Consider the following 22,413-nt stretch of genomic DNA (forward strand, 5'->3'; position numbering starts at 1 on the left):
GGGAAACAGGTTATTTAAATAAAGTTATGATGTGTTTCCAACCCTATGGTATTTAGTCATTTTCAAAAAAAATACCCTTGGATTTTAGGGATTGCAGAATAGTCCTTAGTCTTTGTTAGGTTACTTAATGTGATTCCTCAGTTGAGAAATTGGGGCCTTACATTTTTCTTATCAGAGCTTTGGTTGAGAAAACTAGAGCTTTTGGGTAGAGTGTCTGCTTAAGATGTTTGAACTCTGAGACCGATTGATGGGGTGTCAATCGGAGGAAGAGTGTGCTTACTGTTTATATAGATTATTTTTGAAGGTTGTTCGTAAGTGAATAATCTTATGCTAGTTATTTTTAATTATACATTTGATATAAGTATATATATATAGTTAGTTATTATAGAACTTTGTGTTGTTCTGACCTGAGTATCTGTTGTGGTCTTTGACTGTTCATGAATACAGGAACAGGAGGTTTCCACAACTGGACGAAACTCAAGGTTCAGACAACATGAATCTGATGGAGCAAGCTATTGCTAATTTGACTGCCCTTATGGCACAACAAGTTACCAACTCCGCTGCAAGGGAGGAAGCTGAAGCTCAACGAGCTGCTGCTGCTGTTATAGTGACTGCACAGGACCAAGCTGAAGAGAATGCTCGCCGTGTTCAGCGTGAGGTGCGTGAACTAGCTGCTGCTCAGACCAGGGGTCTGAACGATTTCAAGCGTCAGGATCCACCGAAGTTCTCTGGAGGCTTTGATCCGGAGGAAGCTGACCTTTGGCTCCAAGAGTTGGAAAAGATCTTCACTTTTCTGCGTACTACTGCTGAGATGAAAGTGGATTATGCGACCTACCTGCTGACTGGTGAAGCTGAGTATTGGTGGCGTGGGGCTAGGGCTATGATGGAGGCTGACCATCAAGCCATCACTTGGGAGTGTTTCCGTGGAGCTTTCTTGGACAAGTACTTTCCTAATAGTGTAGAGTCGCTAAGGAGGCCCAATTTCTGAGACTCCGTCAAGGAAGCATGTCTGTAGCTGAGTATGCTTCTAAGTTGGAGTCGTTGGCGAAACACTTTTGCTACTCTCGAGGATTGGTGGACGAAAGCTATATGTGTGAGCGCTTCATGGATGGGCTGAACTATGAGCTGCAGAGGGCGGTGCAACCGCTAGGGCTGAATCGCTACCAAGTGCTGGTGGAGAAGACCAAGGGGATTGAAACTATTGATAACGCAAGGGGAAAGTACCAAGGAAGTGGAGGTCCGGCTAGGACTAATCAAGGAAGAAATGACAAGGGTAGGCACTACCAGAAGAAGCCGTATGTTCGTCCTCAGGGTAAGGGGGCAGCCTCTGGGTCCTTTTATCCTTCAGGCGGAAATGCAACTGCACTGGGAAATCCACCGATGAGACGGGAGAATGTGACTTGCTTCAGGTGCAACAAGAAGGGGCATTATGCCAGCCACTGTTCTGAGAGTCTTAAGACGTGTTGGAACTGCAACAAGCCAGGCCACAGTGCTGCAGAGTGCAGGATTCCTAAGGTTGAGGTTGCTGCGAATGTTGTTGGGGCAAGGAGGCCTACTGCTGGTGGAAGAGTCTACTCGATTACAGGAACTGAAGCTGAGGAAGATGATGGTCTGATCCGTAGTACCTGCGAGATTGCGGATAATTCCCTTATCGCGCTATTTGATTCTGGTGCTACGCATTCATTTATAGACTTAGCTTGTGCTGCGAGGTTAAAGCTAGAGGTGTCAAAGTTACCGTTTGACTTGACAATATCTACCCCTGCATCTCAGAGCCTAGTAACTAACACTGCATGTTTGGAATGTCCTTGGATGTACCTAGATAAGAAGTTTGTAGCAAACTTGATCTGTTTACCTCTCAAGGGATTGGATGTGATCATAGGCATGGATTGGTTGTCCCACCATCATGTTCTTCTTGATTGCGCCAATAAGGTAGTTATCTTTCCCGATGCTGGACTCGCCGAGTTTCTGAACTCGTACTTTTCGAAGCTCTCTTTGAGGAAAAGAGCTTTGAGTTCCCTTCTGTCAACAACGGTGATGGAAGCTAAGGAGAACGGGGTACAAGGAGTTGTTGTTGTGCAAGATTTCGAGGATGTATTCCCCGAAGACGTACCTGGAATACCTCCAGTCAGAGATATGGAGTTCACAATTGATATGGTCCCAGGCACTGGACCTATATCGATCGCGCCTTATCGTATGGCACCGGCAGAACTGAAGGAGCTGAAGAGTCAACTTGAGGATTTAACCAAGAAGGGGTTTATTCGCTAGCGTTTCTCCGTAGGGAACGCTAGTGCTGCTTGTGAAGAAGAAAGACGGAAGATCGCGACTTTGCGTGGCCTATCGACAGTTGAACAAAGTCACGATAAAGAACCGTTATCCGTTGCCAAGGATTGACGATTTGATGGATCAGTTGAAGGGTGTTGCTGTTTTCTCCAAGATTGACCTGAGATCGGGATATCACCAGATTAGAGTCAAAGATGAGGATATCCAAAAGACAGCGTTTAGGACACGCTATGGGCACTATGAGTACTTGGTGATGCCGTTTGGAGTTACGAATGCACCAGCTGTATTAATGGACTACATGAATAGGATATTTCATCCATTCTTGGATCGCTTCGTTGTGGTGTTCATTGATGACATCCTGATCTACTCCAAAGACCAGAAGGAACACGAGGAACATCTACGGCAAGTATTGCAAGTTCTTCGGGAGAAGGTGTTGTATGCTAACGCGGCGAAGTGTGAATTTTGGTTGGAAGAAGTGAAATTTCTAGGACATGTCATCTCAAAGGGCCAGCCTAGGGCGACGCGCGAGCCAGGCAGTTGGGTCTTCAGAGAAGGCCCAACTGGCCCATTAGAAGGAGTTGAGGGCGCCAAGCCCAATCCTCGAATCTATAAATAGGGAGCGGTTACCAATTGTAAAGGACTCTTAACTCATTCGAGAAATACAAGCTTGAAATTCAGTTATTTTCTCTCCCTAAGCGATTACGCTCTTACTCTCTCTAGATTCTCACATCACGATCCTCTCACTATGGGTATCGTACCTCATCTCTATGTTCTTGGATAGAACAACCATCTTCTCCATAGGGAAAAAGAATAGGATACTGAAGAGGAATGTACGCTACATGGGTTTCATGGATCTTGGTCAGAAATCCATCATTCATTCTCACGACAACATATCTGCCATGCTCCATATCATCAAAGTCTCCAACAATCAATGCAGCAACCTCATCAGCAGTATGCAAGTTATATGTTCTTGGATCCTTTCCCCTACCCCTAAAAAGGCGGACATATAGTTCAGTGGAATCATTGGAGTTTAAATAATCCCGAACTCTTCTGAAAACCTTTGCTAATACATTATGCTGATCGATCATATCTTTTAAGTCTTCTACAAAAGATGAATCCAGTCTAGAATCCCTGCTGTTCAGAAAAAACATTTAAACAAATATGACTTTAACTATAATAAAATGCATCATATATAATAAATACAACTTAAATAATCCACATTAGAATACCTGAAAAATTTTCATCCTGTTTGCAGTTTCATTCTGTGTATCATAAATGTACAACTGAGCAAATTTAGGCGGAATTCCGACATTAGGAATCAAGCTTCCAATTCTGTGGTAGTTCTGGCCACTTAAAACAAATTGAGGAGGACCTCCCCCATCATTTATAGAAGTCAAAACCTTCCCCCCCCCATAGAAGTAAATGCAAACATGTTGTTGTAAGCACATATATTTTCCTTGAAATTCTTTGCTCTTGGATCCTTATCAGAAAATAAATCTATTAACAGTTGAGGCGGTTTAGGAAGATATGGTAAAGCAACCTTGCCATTCAAACAACATAAAGAAAATGCTACTGCTCCTGAGCTTTTAATCTTTCCTGTTTTTTCATTAGGCCACATTTGAGCATTGCAATAGAAGCAGGTACATGAAGGATCTCCAATGTCAAGGATTTCTGCAGAATACACCACAGAAGAAATAAATAATAACCCTAAAAACCAAACAAAAAGAAAAACTGCTTTATACTCTACACAAACCTGAATCTTCAGCAAGTTGAAACATAACTAAAATGCTTGACGTAATGACAAGTTTCGCTTAGAGTTTCATCAACATCATTATCAGATCCTTCTTGGTCTAATCAAATAAAAATAAAACTATTAATATATAAATGAAATATAAGGGCATAACACCTTAAAGAGGAGGTTTTAGTATCCCACCTTTATCAGAATTATCATCTTCACTACTTAGGGTGCCAACTTCACAGATAGAGTTTTCATGTTTGTCATACAGCGTATCTGGTATCAATTCTGAATAATATACATTTTGATTCAAGTTTGTTAAAAAAATATAAAACTTAGTTATTTGAGGCATTATGAAAAAAAAAACTACTCATTGCAATATAGTATGATACCTTCAGGGTTGATATTTTCTTTGCCCAAACGTCGATTTTGTGCTATGTTAGCATTGGGGGGTCTTTACTCACATTGTTATGTGTTGACTGTAAAATCGATCATTTTCCATCTACTAAAAACTTCTTTTGTTTTCAAAAAAAAAATTCACATGCGACATATCGTGTGCAGTTTCGGATGTCAAAGCTAGATGCAAAACCTTGACGTTGAAATGCAGGAAACTGATTTTTTTTTTTTCAAAAAAAAAAGGGATATTACAGAGATGATTGTAATGTAAGGTCTAGCTAGGGGAATATATAGTTCCCTGGTGAGTTTATATAAGGAGTTTATATAGTCCCCTGAAAAGGGGGAAGAGGAAGAGAAGCAGAGATTTGGGGGAGAGAAGGGAGTAAGTTCACGTGTGGTGGTTAATGGTGAGTGTGGGATGAGTGGGTACGGTGGCTCACCGGAAACAATGGTCGGAGAAAGTGTGGTTGGTTGGAGGAGGAAGAAGTATGGGAAAATGAGAGAATAACTAAATTTGATGGAAGAAATCTTTTAGGGACTAAAACAAATATAAAAAGTCCACGTGTACCGCTTACGTAAACTATTACTAGAAATAAAAATGTCGGTCGCATAAGCTTTATTACGTCAATGGACCATTTTAATTTTGATGCACTGACAGTGTAAAGTTTTTTTACACATTCAGCCTGTCAAATTTCAAAGATTTGTCATTTTTTTTAAAGTCAAATAATATATATATATATATAGGGGATGTATCATATGAGAAAGCCTCTCTTATGTGTGAAATATGAGAATGATTTACAACCTTTAGATCACAATGAACGAATGAGATCAAAGCAACTAATTAAATGAGTCACGTGCCTGCTCTTCATCCTTGAAAAAATATTCCTGAATTCGTCTATGTTGAACCATCATCAAACCACCACATTCTCCGTTCTTCACCTCTTCACCTGTTCATCTAAGAAATAGCTGCTGCAATGGTTCTTCACTGGTGATCCAGAACCTTGTTCATCATTGCTGCAGCAATTGTCCAGTTCCAGAGTCAAATCAATTGCTGCAGCAATTGTCCAATTCCTGAGCCAAATCTATTTTTTGTAAATTTCTCAAATTTGTAGGACTTGTAGAATCAATGGCTTTGGGCATAAGAAATCAACCTGAAATTGGAGGATTAGGAAAAAGATTGAATGTCATGGAGAACGAAGATTAGGAAGAAGAGGTCGTGATTGGTAATTTAGGAAAATAGGGCACCGTTCAGAGCACAAGGATTAGGGATGGAAGGAAGGAAAACGGTGCAGTGGAATGAACTTGAATAATTTCCCCACCAGTCTTGGGTTCAAACCCTTCTCACACTATTTAGTTTTTATTTTTGGACAAAATAGACTTTAAAAAAGGAAAATGCTCCATGATTACCTGCAAGTGAAGTTGAAGCATATGAAACAGTGACTGAGTGAGTTGTCCATCGAAGATTGTGATATCCCAATGCCAATGACCACTATAATGGAAGACCCTACTTGGCGTGAGAGCCCTCATGTTACTTTTCTACCATTGTGTGCTACTCGAAGCTTCCAACTTACCCGTGAGTTAGGTTACCAATCTTATCGTTTCTCCATTAGAATTTTAACCTAGCTCAGGGTAAGTTAGAAGATTCGAGCAACACACGATTAATGGTGGCAAAGAAGAAGAAACCCTTTGGATAACCCTCTTGAGACTAATTTTCTCATATCTCATTATTTTTGTGATGCTTTTCTTTGCTCTTTACATTTAGCACAACAAGTAGTGAAACTAAGACTATGCTTTCTCCTTATAAACTCCTCTTGAAATAGCTTTTAACTTCATATTTTCAAAGTCAAAAAGATAATTAAAGGTTTAATTAATTGTTTTTGACTAAATAAAAGAAAACCATTAATGTCACATCTATAACGCCAAAAGCTGAATCAGAAAGCTAAGAACAATACTATTGTCTCCGAATTTCCTCCGATAAATCTCCGAACTTAAATGCTTAATTAATGAAAACATTTTGACTTTATGGTATTGTCAAAACTATCATTTATGCAAAGTTAATAGCATGACAACGTTACTTTCATCTACTAAGCTGTGACTACTTTTCGACTTTTTTTCACAATTCCAATCTTCAAAAACCTCATTCTCCCTACCACCAAGAGACCAGCTACTGAAGCTCCATCATCAAAACTCCCTTACACGCTTCTCTGGAAAACTTTCCAAGAGGTCACCCATCCCAATATAACTCCAAGGCAAGCACGCTTAACCTTGAAGTTCTTATGGGTTGGGCTCCCGAAAAGAAGATGTCACTTGTTGTTTTAAGTAGTACCAATCAAATTTTTATGCCCTCCTACAGTCTCAGAATATCTCTTGCTCGAGTACGAGATCGGTTCATTCATGTGTCCCTCCGCCTAAAAGCCTGCCAGGAGTCGCTCCTTGTCTGTGCCTCGTTGCACCAGTGACCACTCCTTGCCCTCGTCGGCCCTGGGTATCACATGCCCACCAACTTCCGCTTGGTTCGTCCCCAAACCACACCGTACTGGGAGAGGTTGGCACTGATACCATTTGTAACATCCCGATCTGACGACTGACATCACGCTAACAACACGATTCTTTTCAGCGCACTTTGTCCTCACTTACACGCGCCACGGGAAAACTTCCCAGGAGGTCACCCATCCCAATATTGCTCCAAGACAAGCACACTTAACCTTGGAGTTCTTTTGAGTTGGGCTCCCGAATAGAAGATGCATCTTATGTTTTTGCCTTGGAGCAACATTGGGATGGGTGACCTCCTGGGAAGTTTTCCTGAGGAGCGTGTAAGTGAGGAAAAAGTGCGCTGAAAAGACTTGTGTCATTAGCGCGAGGCCAGTCATCAGATCATGATGTAACAAAGTCCAATCTACTATATCATCTGACCAGGAACAGAATGGAAGATCATGAAGACAAGAAGCGTTGAAGTGTCAGGATAAACTATGCAAGAGAAGATTAATGCTAGTGGATCGTCTGAGAAGATTGAAGAACATCTTCATCGTCTATCTCAAGTAATATTAAAGAAAGTGAAATGTCTAGAGAAAGATCAGCACATTCAATTTTGAATCCACTAACATTCAAGAAGAGAAAGCAATCACGTGAGATAAACAAAGCACTATGTTTAAGGAAACATGTACAACTTTGTCACAATCAGTTTCCTCTTTCTCTCATACAAATAATGGAACAAGGCTCAAGACGCTACCAACCGCTGACACAGATACACTTTTTAGCAACAAGTCTCCATCGAAGAAGTACAAGGCCTTAAATGCACCTAACAAGAAGACTGTTTGATCCAACGACTAGTTCTCAAGATTCAAGATACTCTACACGCTCCAACGACTCTAATCCTATCCAAGCAGCACTTGAAGTATAAAAGGACGACATGAAGATATTCAGACTCAAGAAAATAAGCTAGAAATTTTATCTGAATCTTTTTCTTCAACAAGCTCAAGCGTCAAATCAAACACTTTGTAATTCATTAGCACTGGAAATGTCTACAATCACTCTTGTAAGAAGAGAAACCCGTAGAGCCAATCGATCTTGAAAAAAGAACTTAGGAGAAGTCCTGCATAATACTTGTTGTTGGGAGAAGTTCTGTAGAATGCTTGTTAGGAGAAGTCCTCAGAATACTTGTTGGGAGAAGCCCTATAGAATACTTGTTGGGAGAAGTCCTATAGAATACTTGTTGTAGGAGAAGTCCTTGATACTTGATAGTGAAATCTTGGTGTTGCCAAGGACTGGACATAACCCCATTGGATGTGGGTGAACCAGGATATATTGTCGTGTGCTTATTGTTATTTATTTTACCGTCTTTATAACCATCTGCTGCATCAAATGATTGAGAAAACTTTGTCTAAACTTTTGAAAACTCAAGTTTTTAAGGAACAAAATTCAAACCCTTTCTTGTGTTACTTTTTCCGATATCAGCCCATACCACACCCTCCAAGCTGATCAATCACTGGCATAGAAACCTCCTCTGCAACAACAACTGAAAACTGCGGAGCAATTTCAGGGAAATTGAGTTCAGCAGAAATTATTTCCCCCACATAACAGAACCTATGAAGCCCCCAATCCATCTCCATTTCTTCCAAGACCTCCCCTCTAGCTCTAATCGTTGAAGCACGAGAAGCAGGAAGAACATGATGTTGTTGCTCTATTATGGGGAACCTTGCCGGTGCCACAGTCAGGGCTGCCCCTCCCACCCGTAGGCCATCGAGTGCACGATTACAGAAGAAGCTTGCTTTCGGAAGTGAAAATGGATGAAGCCAAAATGAAATTGCCTACCATATTTGCGATGTCGTTGCACAAATACCCTTGAAATGCTTCCAAATAGTGATAAGAGGCCCCATATATGGTGGTAGATTATTGCCTCTTCGATGCCGTCAATGAAGAGGGTAACATCGTTGCGTCGTGGTCCTTTTAAGCTCTAAGTCGCGTCACCTCCCACAACCTTTGATCTCCCTGTTTTCGACTCCTCTTCATTGTCACCCATGGCCGAAATCGGGCTGCCACATTCCTCCTCTAACTCAGCTTCGTCCCCATTGTCGTCATCCATAGCAGATCCGCCTCCCGCCACCGTCGAACCTCCTCCAGCTGCCACAAAGATTGCTTGGGTTGGAGAAACTCTAGCAGAGCCACCAACGCCTCTCATTTTGATTCGGATTCAGGGACTGAGGCTCTCGATCACGAGCAGAGGAAGGAGCAGCAGAGGAGAGAAGAAGGAAATAAGCAGCAGAGAAGAGAAGAAGACGTGAAGGAAGCTCGAAGAGGCACTGGGCCGCGAAACCTGTGAAGGAAATGATCTCAGTACTGGAACAACGGAGTAAAACCTCAGGGTCCTTATTATAAATATATAACTACTATGTATTTTTAAGACATTTTAATAAATTTTTAATGAATTTTCCTTTTCTATTTTCAATTTTAAAATTACATTACTAATATTAAAGTTCTTTTTGTGTTCTATATTTTTTTAATTTATGAAAAAAATGAAGTGACATGTTAAGGGTTTTTTTTTTTTTGAATAATGCAAAAAATAAAAATTACCAAAAAGGAGTAAAAAAAATTATTTTTTCCTCAATGGGGTGATTTTTTACAGCATGGAGGTGATGTGGTCGGACAGAAGGACTTCGCGTCACTTCACGCGAATTTGGACCATGGATTCGCCTGAAATGAGTTGAATCATAATAAGACAAAATCTGTCATATTCTGTGTTGACTTGATGGGACATGAGGACAGAAATTAAATTCGCGTTGGCCAAGGTAAATCAAACAGAATTCAACTCCAATAAGGCGAATTTAATAAAGTTGAACTCAAATGAGGTGAATTTAGTGAAGTTCAACTCAAATGAGGCGAATTCAATGGAATTCAACTCAAATGAGGCGGATTTTATAGAATTCAAGTCAATAAGCGAATCCAACAAAGTTCAAGTAGGTGAATTCAAAGCTCAGTTTTTGAGTAAAAACCTCACTTCGAAGTTGTAATCTTCACACAAAGCTGAAACAAGAGCTGTTTGGGGTGTTATTTGGTTGAAATTTTTAGTGTGATAGGGTTGTTTAGTTTGGTGATATTCTAGTGTGGTGTTGTAGTGTTTCTAATAGCACAATGGGATCAAAGAAACATGGAGCAACATCTTTTTTTTAATCTCACTCTATTCATAAAGTCAGCTTACCCTTAAACCGTCAAAATGTGAATTGAATTGACACTTTCAATCAAAATATCAAAAGTGGACTAAGGCGAATCCAGCCTGACCGGCCCATCAGCCCATATTACCACCCCAACATGGAAATCCATACACACCATTATTCATTTTTTTTTTATAAGCACACCATTATTCATAACTTCGGTAGCAATCAATTTTCAACGGAAAAAAAAACTCAAATCATCCATGAAAAGAAATCAACAAGCGCATATCTTCCCCTGCATCGAACCAAACCGTCGGATTCCCACGCATTCAACTCTACCGTTACAACCCGTACGAAAATACCCGTATATATAATTGAGATGCCAAGCCTAGTTAGAGAGACACCATAACATATCAACGTTGTTTTCCCTGTACTTGAAATGGCTCAGAACCAATCTCACAGACAATCACAGAAACACACACAAAACAGAGAAAGAGAAAAGACTCAGCTAGAAGAAGCACATTAAAAAGAAACAGAAACACCACCCTTTTTATATCACTCCAAACACATTCTATCTTTCCTCATCACTTTCTTTTCTCTTCCTCCCTTTCAAGCTTTTCAACAATCCGAAACTCTTCAAATTCGAACCCGGTTCGGTTCGGTTCAATCATGGAGCAAACCACACTCGACTCGTTTCAGTTCAACGAAGAAATCCAGGGACTCATGGCTCCGGCGCCGGAATCCGCCAGCTCCTTCACCGCGCTTCTCGAGCTGCCGCCCACGCAGGCCGTCGATCTCCTCCACTCGCCGCCTCGCCACGTCAGCAATCCGGAACACCATACGTTGAGCGAGAATTTGACCTTTCTTTCCAACAACGCCGCCAGATTCTCCGTGTTCGCCGCAGGAAACTCGCCGCCGCCGCTGCAAGTGAAGCGTGAGTCGCCGGAGACCGATTCAAACCCGAGCTCGGCGCAAGGCGGTGGCTACGTCTCTGATCCTGCCGTCGAGAACATGAACCCGAAGTGCGTCAAGAGGAAGGAGCGAGAGAAGAAGGTTCGTCACTTCGTCCCTCAAATTCTCTGATTGCAACCGTTTTCCACAATTTCTAGGGTTCTGATTTTCCCCAATTTGGGCGAAATTTCATTGGTTGCGTCGTGAACGCAGGTTAAAGTGTCGTCGAAGAAGAGCAAAAGCGCCATCGCAGCCGACGATAGATGCGGCGGCGATGGCGACGGCGACGGCGAGAAGCTTCCGTACGTGCACGTTCGCGTTCGTCGAGGTCAAGCTACTGATAGTCATAGCTTAGCAGAAAGGGTAACCACTTTAATTAACCGCTAATTAATTAACTTCTTTAATTAGTTTTCTTTATCAAAAAGTTTAGTTGAGTATATTTAAGAAAACAACAAATTCTTAATTTTTTATAGTTTAATTTGTTTTGTTTTGTAGGCTAGGAGAGAGAAGATAAATGCTCGGATGAAACTTTTACAAGAGCTAGTCCCTGGTTGCAACAAGGTCTTAGTTTCTGAAACTTTTTTTTATTAGATTTGATGAATTTTGCATAACTCAATCTTCATGATTATGCCATGATTATCTATTAAATTGTCTCCTAAAGCACTATTATGTCTCCGGATTATGGAGTTTAGTTAAATGGATTATGTCATTGTCAACTTTTCACAAAAAAAAAAGTGCATGCTTTTGCATCAAGCAAAGTGCTCGCTGCTACTGAACATGACATTAAGATTAGTTACAAGGAAAAACTATTCATGTCACCCACACTAATCCTCATGTAGTCATATCATATGTATCGCAGTTTAAAGTGCGATATAGAAAAATGCATGTTGGAATCAAAAAAAAAAAAAAAAGAAAAATGCATGTCGCACTTAAGTATATGCAGTTTTTTCAAATGTAATATGCACTATGTTTTTACACAAGCACTTTAAAGTGCAGTATACATTTATTTAATCGGGATATTATTAAGACTTAAATAAGTTTTTGGTCCCTATTATTAATAAGTGTGGGTGTTATTAATAATTTTATCCTTGTTACAATTTGCAACGTAATGAAGAGGATTAACCCAACTCTTCTTTTTGATACATCGGAAAATAACTCTGAACTCTTCTTATAACCCCTTAATTTTTACATCATAGTGCACAAAAATTATCTCACCTCTTCATTTTTTAATATTAAAAGTGCTGATACACCGAGAATTATCCCAATTCTATTTGAAGATTTTGTTTGTTTTGTAACTCCAATACAAAAGAAAGATAAAAACTCATTATTCCAATCTTATCTTCTATTTAGCCTTGCATAAGTTGGGTATGTAATAGCAACTCTTCTATTCAACCCTTCTATTCTAACTGTATTTTTGGATTCCATTTACTTGTAAAAGCTCTTTTAATAGAAATTCATATTTTAAAAGAGATTGAAAAAAATACATTTTGGTAAATAATATCAGTGTGTTTGGATTTCCATCCGCTCACATTCTAATGCACTTTGAACTGGTTTGATCAATTCATCTCTCTTGTGTTTTTGGAGTGAATGTACTTTTGTTAAACTTGAATATAAATACAAATGCACACTATCTCATAAAGAGTTACTTGAATTGAACGGCTGCGGTAACACTGCAAAAGGAAACATCAAAACATGAATGTTACACAATAGTAATATATTGATTCTTTTTTATTTTGGCCATAAATTAATCGTTGTTTTTTGAAAAGAACAAAATACAAATATACGTCATGGTTTGTACAGAACAATTAAGGTAATCCTCCCTGGTTCCTTTCTTCAGCCTTGTGGCTTAATGGAGAGACAGAAGGGTGGGCGTGTGGGGCAAAATAGGGAGTTAGTCTAGCTGGATTGTGGCTTTAACCATTGGGAGACACATAGGTGGGCATATTGACACTGGAATCCATGGGTCCCCCTAAGCAAGTGAAGTATTAACCTTTCTCAGTGATGTAGATGGAACCATCAGCTCTGAGTTTGGTATCCATCAATCTTTTATGGGATAAGGATAATAGGGTTAGAAAAGAGAGTATACCTTTTGGTGTTAAAACCTAACTGGCTTTGGTTTGAAGATTGTCGTGTGTGTTTGAACTTTGAATACCAGTTGAGTTAATGGGAAAGCAAACTCATTTTGTCTCGAAGTGAGCGTCAACGCTTGTTAGCACCGGCACTAATGGGTATCCAAACATCCCGTACATATCAAAATTATTGTCACCTCAACCTAACCTAATACACACGGCAAAATTTATGTCCTGAATTTATAACTTTATACGTACATGATCAAAATTATTGTCACCTAAACCTAACCTAATATACAAGGCAAAATTTATGATCTGAATTTAGAACTTTATACTCCACTGCATTTTTCTCTACCCTGCTCTTTCTTTTGTCTCTGGGTTATTGTAATAATGATATTTCCAGAGTAAGGACTTGAGTCATCAATGCAACATGTATCTGTTGAGCTACCGGATATTTATCAGTTAGCAACTCTGATTTGTGGGCTCTTCACATGGAATTTCACCTGTTAAATAATATGTTAACTGCTTTCCCCAAGATTTGCAATCCTAAGATCAAGGATTTTCCACTAGTGTGCTTCACTAATTGATTTGAAGTTAAACTTGAGCTCTAACATTATTTGTTGATATTCAAAACTAGAATTTAGGAGATGGTTTTAGACTTTTAGTTGTCAACTCCAGGATGAAAATAATGAAGATTGGTTGGTTGTGCTGCAGCTAGCGTGTGAGAAGTTTTAGCAAGCCCCATTTCTGATTATGGTTTAAGTTATTTTGAACAAGGGTCTTGTTATGGAATCAAGAAGAATACCAAATTTTTATTGAAAAGTACAATGTTCAGTGTATTAAATGTTACATTTTCTATTATTATTCTTATTTCTTTTGATTCCTTTACTAGAGCACTGCCCTTGCCTTACTCAGACAGTGTTTATCATGTATCAACAAGGAAAAAATAATCTGGTTGGGATGTCAGTCCAAATTTAGTTATCTCATTCCGAATTTTAGATTTACTATGCACTATGTTCGATCACCTTTCATAGGCTTTTCTATGTTCAATTTTGAGCCTTAATACGCAGCCACTCTTTGATTTTTGACAGCATATAGATTGTTTTGAATTTTTCTTTAAGTTGCTAATCTAGTAAGTCAAAGATAGGTGACATGACAAAGTTCGTTTTACAGATATCAGGAACAGCATTGGTTCTAGATAATATCATCAACCATGTGCAATCTCTGCAGCATGAAGTGGAGGTCAGATTTTCAGTTCACTTCTAGTTCTAGGCAATTGGTTTTACAAACAACTAGAAGGATAAAGTAGTTAGCACCAATCTATTCCTTAATATAGCTGTTGTTGGTATTGCTTACAAACTTTTAAAGAAGTGGCTTGTGTTTTCTTTCTACAAGACCTATATCAGATTCTGTAAAATTGAAATATTGTCCTGTATATATACCATAAGATTAGGGAACATTTTGGCACTCTTTGGATCAAATAAAACACAGCTTACTCTATTAGCATTAAAGCAGTAATGACCTTATTATTTTGTACTAGTTGACATTATAAACTGCTATCCTTTCTTCTTCAATGAACAGTAACGGGTCTGACTCCTATCTTTCCATGCCTAATGTGGACTTGATGCTTAAAATTTCATACTCCATAGATTGTGCATTATTTGGATAAGTGCATATGCCTGAAATATATAAAACACAAAATGTATATGCCCTCTGAAAATAGCGCAAAGAATTGGGTAAACTTCGTAGGATCATTTTGTTGGAACAGAATGCCGTAACATTTATTAGTTTATCTTCACAGATATGATAATTGTGCTCATTGATGTATGCTCTGGTTTCAGATTTTATCAATGAAACTGGCATCAGCTAACCCAATAATTGATTTCAACCTTGACAGCATATTGGCTACCGAAGTAAGTACTTATTTTTCTCTTGTTGAAAAATACTATGTTAGTATCTATTTGTCTCTGGCAGCTGGGGGAGTATTATGAACTACATAGGCTTCTCTGGGATCGCTCTAAGAACCATATTTGAGGAATAACATATGTCGTCATCACCTTCTGGAGCATTTTCAATTCTAGTATTAGTGGGGCCTTGAAACTTGTATTGTTAAGTCATCCTGATTTGGTTTTGGCCTGCTTTCTCAAACTGTTTTTAAGTTTCAACATTAATTAGCAAGTGATTGATAAAAGTAAAAATAAGAAAACTGTTTTGTGTTTGCCTATTGTATGTATATAAATGCCTAAAATCTGAAATGATGAACTTGAAAATGGGGACTTTGAGAGATGGCTTGGAGTCAGTTACTGTCATTTATTCTATTCTGTTGGATACTCATGAGTGACATACAGACCTAGAAATAGAACTGTAATCACTGAAAAAAGTATTAACAATATGAGTTAGAGCATAACTGCATGTACTATAGGTTGCTTAGGTCCATCCTAAATCCTAATAAGTAATCAAGGTTGGGACTGGTATATGCGATTAAAAATGAATGTTTTTACATGTTCAGTTGGAATAGGATGTGTGTGATTTTGTGGATAAAGAAATCGAGCCAGTACAGTTTTTTTCTGTTGATGTTCAGATTTTATTTAATTTCATTGGACTTATTAAATTTTGTTTTCTTGTAGGGCGTGTCCCTAACAGATAGTAACTTCCCCGCCACAGTTGCGCCCATCGCATGGCCCGAAATCCCTCTGAACGAAAACAGACAACATTATCAGCAATCATGGCAATTCGATGCATTCCACCAACCGCTTTGGGGTAGGGAAGAATACAACCCTAATTTTATGACTCCTGAAAACTCGCTTTTGAGTTATGACTCATCAGTAAATTCAGGTACATAAGAGTAAACCAACCTGCATGTCTCCAAAGCGACTGTCTAATTTAAATTCATCATGGTCTCTACTTCCATTGGCATTGAAGTTCATAACTAGACAGGGCTTAACTTAATTGTATAATGTTTATAAATTGCTCAGAAAGAATTAATTTACCTACACAAAATAAATACAGAGCTGTTAATGAATTCTTAGGAAGCTTTGCAATTTTGAATCTGAATTTAACAACTTAAATTGTGATACAGTATCTCTGCACTCAAATCAGTTAAAGATGGAGCTCTGAAGGAGTGCAGAAGCGGCGGTGCTAGTAGAAATTAGCCCAGTAGAGTATATATCAAATATAGTCTTTGGAATCAGCCGTGATTTGATCAGCCACAAAAATCAGCAAGGTTTCTTTGTTTTCTTGTCTCAGAATCAGTTGGAAACCCGGATTCTATTCAGCCTGCAAGGAAAAGTCGGCATGCTATGTCTAAATAAAATATATTACTATCACTATGTACACTAATTATAGGGGCCATTCAATCGAAGGCGATTGACTGACTCAGATTGTAAAATCATTGAACGGACTGTTAGTGAATTACCAAGGAAGTTTGTTGCTTTGTTCACTAGATTGTAATTGGATGGCTGGTTCTTACTGAATATATTCCTGAGCAAGCTACTCTGAATTTTAATGATGGCCAGTATTTTCATTATTCTGTATCTGTAACAAAGCCATTAATCTTGTTATTTGTTGATTTCGGCCAAGGTATATATATAGCACAACACCACAACAGGGTGATATTGTTGTCTTCTAAGTTCTAACTAAATTGCCTTGATTCTGCACTGAGTTTTTTTTATTTTACAATAAAAATTTATTCACACACTACATGCACCTACAGAGATCTATATACTTTATAAAACAAAATCGTTATCCACTATTTTATAACACATGTCACTCTAAGAATTACTCCCCTCAAACCCATCTCTCTGGCTGACAAGTGTCACAGCCAGAGAGCATTTCGCACATTTAATTCACACATTAATATACCCATTTAATAATTTCCAGAGAAAACAAATTCAAAAAATTAAAATGTCAGATTTGAAAATTGAGATGGAACATGGAAAATTAGTAATGAATGCTTGACTATATGAAATTACGTTACTATTGTTTTGCTGCTTGACATTTTTAAGTTACTATTGTTTTGGTAATAAATTTTTGACTTCACAATTCCATTCGGCCCATTCACTTGATTGACATAATTTTTGCCTAACATTCAATGGACAATTCCATTCAGCCAATTCAATGCCAGAAGTTATGTATGACTTTTTAAGAAACTATGTATGAATTCAAGTTAAATGCTTTTGTATGAATTCAAGTTAAATGATATATTAATCTTTCAACCATAAATGCTTGATTTGGTCCAAACATAACTTTTTAATAAATGCTTGACTTCACAATTCCATTCGACTCATTCACTTGATTGACATAATTTTTGCCTAACATTCAATGGACAATTCCATTCGGCCCATTCAATGCCAGAAATTATGAGTGATGACGAGGCTATAATTCCATTCACTCATATAACTCCATTCACGAGACTATAATTTCATATAATTTTTTAGAGTGATGACGAGGCTATGACAATTCCATTCGGCCCATTCAATTGCATATCATGTCATAATAGGAAATTATTTGACCCGTGCGTTTAATATTGATCAATCATAGGGAAATAATTCAATTTCACAAACCCTTCATTCATACTATATATAAACCCCTCATGTGACATTTCTCCTCCATCATTCCCAGCATTTTCCATCATTCCTTGCATATTTCAACTTAACCTCCTTTTTTATGGCTTCAAGGATCGAAGATCTGGCAAAGGTGGATGCCTCCAAAGAAACCTGGACAATTGTTGCCAAAGTCAGTCATCTATGGCTTAGTTCGAGCCTATATGGCTCAAAGCTACCCTTTTCAATGGACATGATACTGATGGATGACAAGGTATACTATTTTTTGATTATTTAAACTTTTTTCCCCTATTTTTCTTATGCATACCTAAATTGCTTAGTTTGTTTATTTTTGAAATGTAAGGGATGCAAGATTCATGCTACTGTTAGGAAGACTTTGATATATCGATTTCAGTCTTCGCTAACTGAGGGAAAAGTATACCAGATTTCCTACTTTGGTGTGGGCGAGAGCGGACGTGATTTTCGCCCGACCGATCATCCATTCAAGATCAACTTTGATATTCAGACTTCTGTACGACTACTACCTAACAAGGCTATAAACATAACGCCGTACTCTTTCGTTCCACTTGCTGACATTATGTATAAGGACCTTGATACATCATTCCTTATAGGTATTTACTCTTCTGCAACATCTTGATCTTTTCAAAAAAAGTAATTAATTTCTCTTACAATTTTTTAATACTTTTTTTTCACCATATGTAATTGGAATTCTGACGGGCGCAAGTGGAGAACAGGAGTTCGAAAAAGATGGTACTAAACAGAAGAAGATAACTATAGAACTTGATCAAGATGGGTACACCTCATGTTCTTTATTTATTCAAAAGATCGATCCTAATTTTACCATTATGAAAGTTAAATGAGTAAACTATTTTTGTGATTAGGGTTTGTGTTGAATGTGCTTTTTTCGGGAAATATGTTTCTGAGGTCATTGGTTATCTTTCATCAGTTGATGCAACCAATGCTGTCGTGGTTGTACAGTGTTGTAAGATCAAGCCATTCAAAGGTATTAATTAATTTTTCAGATTTTTCTAAGATTTGAATTTTTTAAACGTGGTTTATTTTTAATTTTAATTACTTTTTTACAGGTAAGACTAGCATTCAAAACGTTTATGGTGCTACTAGGGTTCTTTTTAATCCTCAGATTCAAGAAGCTGCCCCTCTCCGTGCTAGGTAAATTATATTCTGAAATAGTTATCACAAATATTGTTGATTTATTTTAACAATTTTTTTATAGTTAAGTTATCACAAGATATAATTAAGTGTTATCTCCAATTTGCATTGGAATTACTATTTTGAAATAAACTGGGGCATCGATTTTAAAATAGTCAGAATTGAATTATGGCCGAAAGTTAAGTCTAACTTTTAATTTCAAACTTAATGTTGTTGATTTAACTACACATTTTTATTTAATTGTGTTAAACCGTGAGCCTCTATTAAATATGAGTCAGAAATTAAAAAAGAAATTTATTTTGTCATTAAATCCTATTTAATGTGAAACATAATTTGGAATATACGTAATTTTGGGGGTTGACACACGTTTTTTAATCATGGCTGACCATGACACAATTAAAAAATCCTAAATCTAAGGGAAAAATATACTCCACCTTTTAAGAATGATGTAAATCTGGCCATGATTAACTTTTGTAAATTTTTAATGGAAGTTTTAATGTAAACAATTATGGAATTAATTTCTAAAAATAAATTAGAATCAATTAATGTGATATGTTTTGCAGTAGACAAAAAATAGCAGTGTAGGATAAAAACTTGCATTCTTTCCAAAAAGATAATCTGCAAATTTTTTTTGATATTCCGTACAGTTATTTCAATTAATCATATGTATGTATAATCCCTAGGTTTCTGGAGTCAAATGATCCTGCAGCACACATCATTAGCCTGCTTCAAGACAGTGCAAAAAAATTATCCCTAGAAGAAGATTTTCTGAAAAAGAGTGATGGGAAAACCATCGAGCAACTCAAAGATCTCGCTGAAGTATATTGTTTACTTCATAACTCCACAATATTATTTATGTTCGTCCTACTAACATATGTTACAGTTATTTATTAATGTTTTTTTTTTGACAGAAATCATTTTGTGTTGTACTTGGTACTGTTAAGTATATTGCGGGGTATGGTCTGCATTACCCTGCGTGCAAGTGTAGCAAGAAAGTGTATCCTGCCGATGGCATGTATTTTTGTGATACATGTAACCGTCACGTTGTTTCTCCAACTCACAAGTTTAGAATTCAACTAAGGGTTATGGATTCAAAAGACACCGCTACCTTTGCGTTATTTGATCAGGAGGCGTCTGCACTACTGAACAAGTCATGTTCAGATCTGCTTGAAACTTATGTATGAATTTAAGTTAAATGACATAGCATTCATCTGCAATTACAAATATAGCTAATTAACGACAATAATATATTTGTTGATTATTTCAGGGTTCTGATCCTCTCACAATTCCCACGGAAATCTTGAATTTGATTGACAAAACATATTTGTTCAAGATTGAAGTTGCAAACAGTTATCACTCAAAGTTTGAAAAGTCTTATCGTGTCAAAAAGATTTGTGCTGATCCAGAAGTTATCAATAATTTTAGAGCTGCAATGGCATTTCAGCCTGTAATTAGTTGCCTTGATCCATGTATATTTTAATTTTATAGAGTTTTACCTCATGGTCAATGTAAACTCTTATTTCAATTTATTGCAGGATGGTTCTGATCCATTTCTTACCATGACAACACCAACTTCTGGATCAAAGTCTGAGGCATCTTCGTCGGGATTGGCTAAGGTATGAGCCTTTATTTAAAATTCATACACTTATATCAAACTTTGTTATTTAAATTTTTTTTATTATATGATCTCAATGATGTTTTTGTGGATGCTGGCGATCTCCAAAAAGATGAATCTCAAAGTGATAAGATTGCTGATCTACCTTCTAATACTCTACTTTGTACCCCAAACAACGGTAAATCAGTATTGACAGATGATATTGAGGGTGATCCAAACGCAATCAAACAGTCGTACAAAATGCAAATGGAGCCTGTTCAGGAGTTGAGGAATCAGAAAATAAAGGTACTACTTATAAATTTAATTACACAATTCCTTAATTTACAATTTTCATGTTATTTTTTTGTATTAATTCGCTTATTTTTATTGATTACAGGATCTTCAATCTCAAATTGCTGTTGTTGTTGCTGGAAGTTGTGTTGGAGATCCGTCTATTGGTGGTACTCACGGAGATCATGCTGTCGTAGTTCCTGATGATGATGGTGGTACCAAAGCAAGTCTGATTGCAAAGAGGCCCATTCCTCCAGATGCTGATTTGGATGGAAAAATTAAGCTCCTCAAAGCAGTGAAAAAAGAGAAGATATGAGGATATGATTTAAATTAAATTAATACACGAATAGTAAATATTCCATAATTAAATTCATCAATATGTCTTGGTAATGAAACGACTTAATAAACTTTACCAATATGTCTTGGTAATGAAATTGAAATTAACTATTATATTTGTGCTTTCATTCAGATCTGCATATAGATGATGAAGAATGAAAGAACCTATGTTTGATAGAGATTGAAAAAATTCTTCAAGGAAATGGAAGGTCACTGAAGAAATTTCCATGTTTGCCATATCCTAAATTTACTGAAGCACATAATTTTGAAAATAGATTCGTTGCAGATGAGTTGAATTACAATAAAGATGAAATGCTTAAGATTCATGAAGAATTGGTTTGTTGCCTTACTTCAGAGCAAGAGGGAGTTTATAAAAATGTTTTGAATGCTGTATTATCTGATAATGGGGGATTCTTTTTTCTATATGGATTTGGAGGAACTGGGAAAACATATGTTTGGAACACCTTATCTGTTGCTTTGCGTTCAAGGGGCCTTATTGTGTTAAATGTCGCATCCAGCGGAATTGCATCGCTGTTGTTACCCGGAGGTAGAACTGCTCATTCCAGGTTCTCTATTCCTATTTCAATAAATGAGATATCAACATGTAATCTCCGTCAAGGTTCCCCAAAAGCTGAATTATTGAAAAAAGCAAGCCTAATTATTTGGGATGAGGCACCTATGTTGAACAAACATTGCTTTGAAGCTTTGGACAGATCTCTAAATGACATTATGAAAACTAGATCTACTTATGGTCATGACATTCCATTCGGAGGGAAAGTTATGGTACTAGGAGGCGACTTTAGACAAATACTCCCAGTTATTTCCAAAGGAAGCCGTTCGGAGATTGTGGGTTCTGCTATCAATTCTTCATATCTATGGAAGCATTGCAAGGTAATGAAGTTGACTGTTAGTATAAGATTGCAGAATGCTAACTCATCTTCTTCAGCAGCATAAATTAAAGAGTTTGCTGATTGGTTGCTTCAAGTGGGAGACGGAACAGTTACAACCATTGATGAAGCCGAATCACTCATTGAGATTCCTCCAGGTCTTCTTATTGAACCGTGTAAGGATCCATTACTTGAAATAGTAAATTTTTCATATCCGAAACTTTTGATGAATTTGGAAAAAAATTCATTCTTCCAAGAAAGAGCAATCCTTGCACCAACACTTGAAAGTGTAGAGGAAATAAACAACTTTATGTTAGCTATGATTCCTGGGGAGGAAACAGAGTACTTGAGTTGTGATACTCCATGCAAGTCCGATGAAGATTCGGGTGTCAATGTGGAATGGTTTACATATGAATTCTTAAATGATTACAAATGCTCCGGAATCCCAAACCATCAGATTAAACTAAAAGTCGGTGTTCCTATCATGCTCATTT

At 37.5% G+C, this 22,413-nt stretch overlaps 2 protein-coding genes and 1 pseudogene across 2 annotated transcripts; all 3 read left to right on the forward strand.

Annotated features, from left to right (window-relative positions):
- Positions 1-10,304: 10,304 nt before the first annotated feature.
- LOC130717923 (transcription factor bHLH48-like) lies at positions 10,305-16,647 on the forward strand. Its single transcript, XM_057568331.1, has 7 exons — positions 10,305-11,112; positions 11,224-11,373; positions 11,506-11,571; positions 14,253-14,321; positions 14,921-14,992; positions 15,707-15,914; positions 16,159-16,647. The coding sequence occupies exons 1-7, from the start codon at positions 10,729-10,731 to the stop codon at positions 16,194-16,196; spliced, it is 987 nt and encodes a 328-aa protein (XP_057424314.1). The 5' UTR covers positions 10,305-10,728; the 3' UTR covers positions 16,197-16,647.
- A 1,097-nt stretch (positions 16,648-17,744) lies between these two features.
- LOC130719501 (replication factor A protein 1-like) lies at positions 17,745-21,303 on the forward strand. The gene is made up of 12 exons (XM_057570124.1): positions 17,745-17,894; positions 17,985-18,252; positions 18,329-18,434; positions 18,523-18,644; positions 18,727-18,811; positions 19,495-19,630; positions 19,723-19,989; positions 20,079-20,258; positions 20,347-20,427; positions 20,539-20,711; positions 20,803-21,082; positions 21,166-21,303. Exons 1-10 carry the CDS (start codon positions 17,745-17,747, stop codon positions 20,617-20,619), a joined length of 1,476 nt encoding a protein of 491 aa, XP_057426107.1. The 3' UTR covers positions 20,620-20,711; positions 20,803-21,082; positions 21,166-21,303.
- On the forward strand, positions 20,667-21,986 carry LOC130719502 (uncharacterized; annotated as a pseudogene).
- The last annotated feature ends 427 nt before the right edge of the window (positions 21,987-22,413 follow it).

This window comes from Lotus japonicus, chromosome 5 (assembly GCF_012489685.1).
Source record: "Lotus japonicus ecotype B-129 chromosome 5, LjGifu_v1.2".
Taxonomy (NCBI): Eukaryota; Viridiplantae; Streptophyta; class Magnoliopsida; order Fabales; family Fabaceae; genus Lotus; species Lotus japonicus.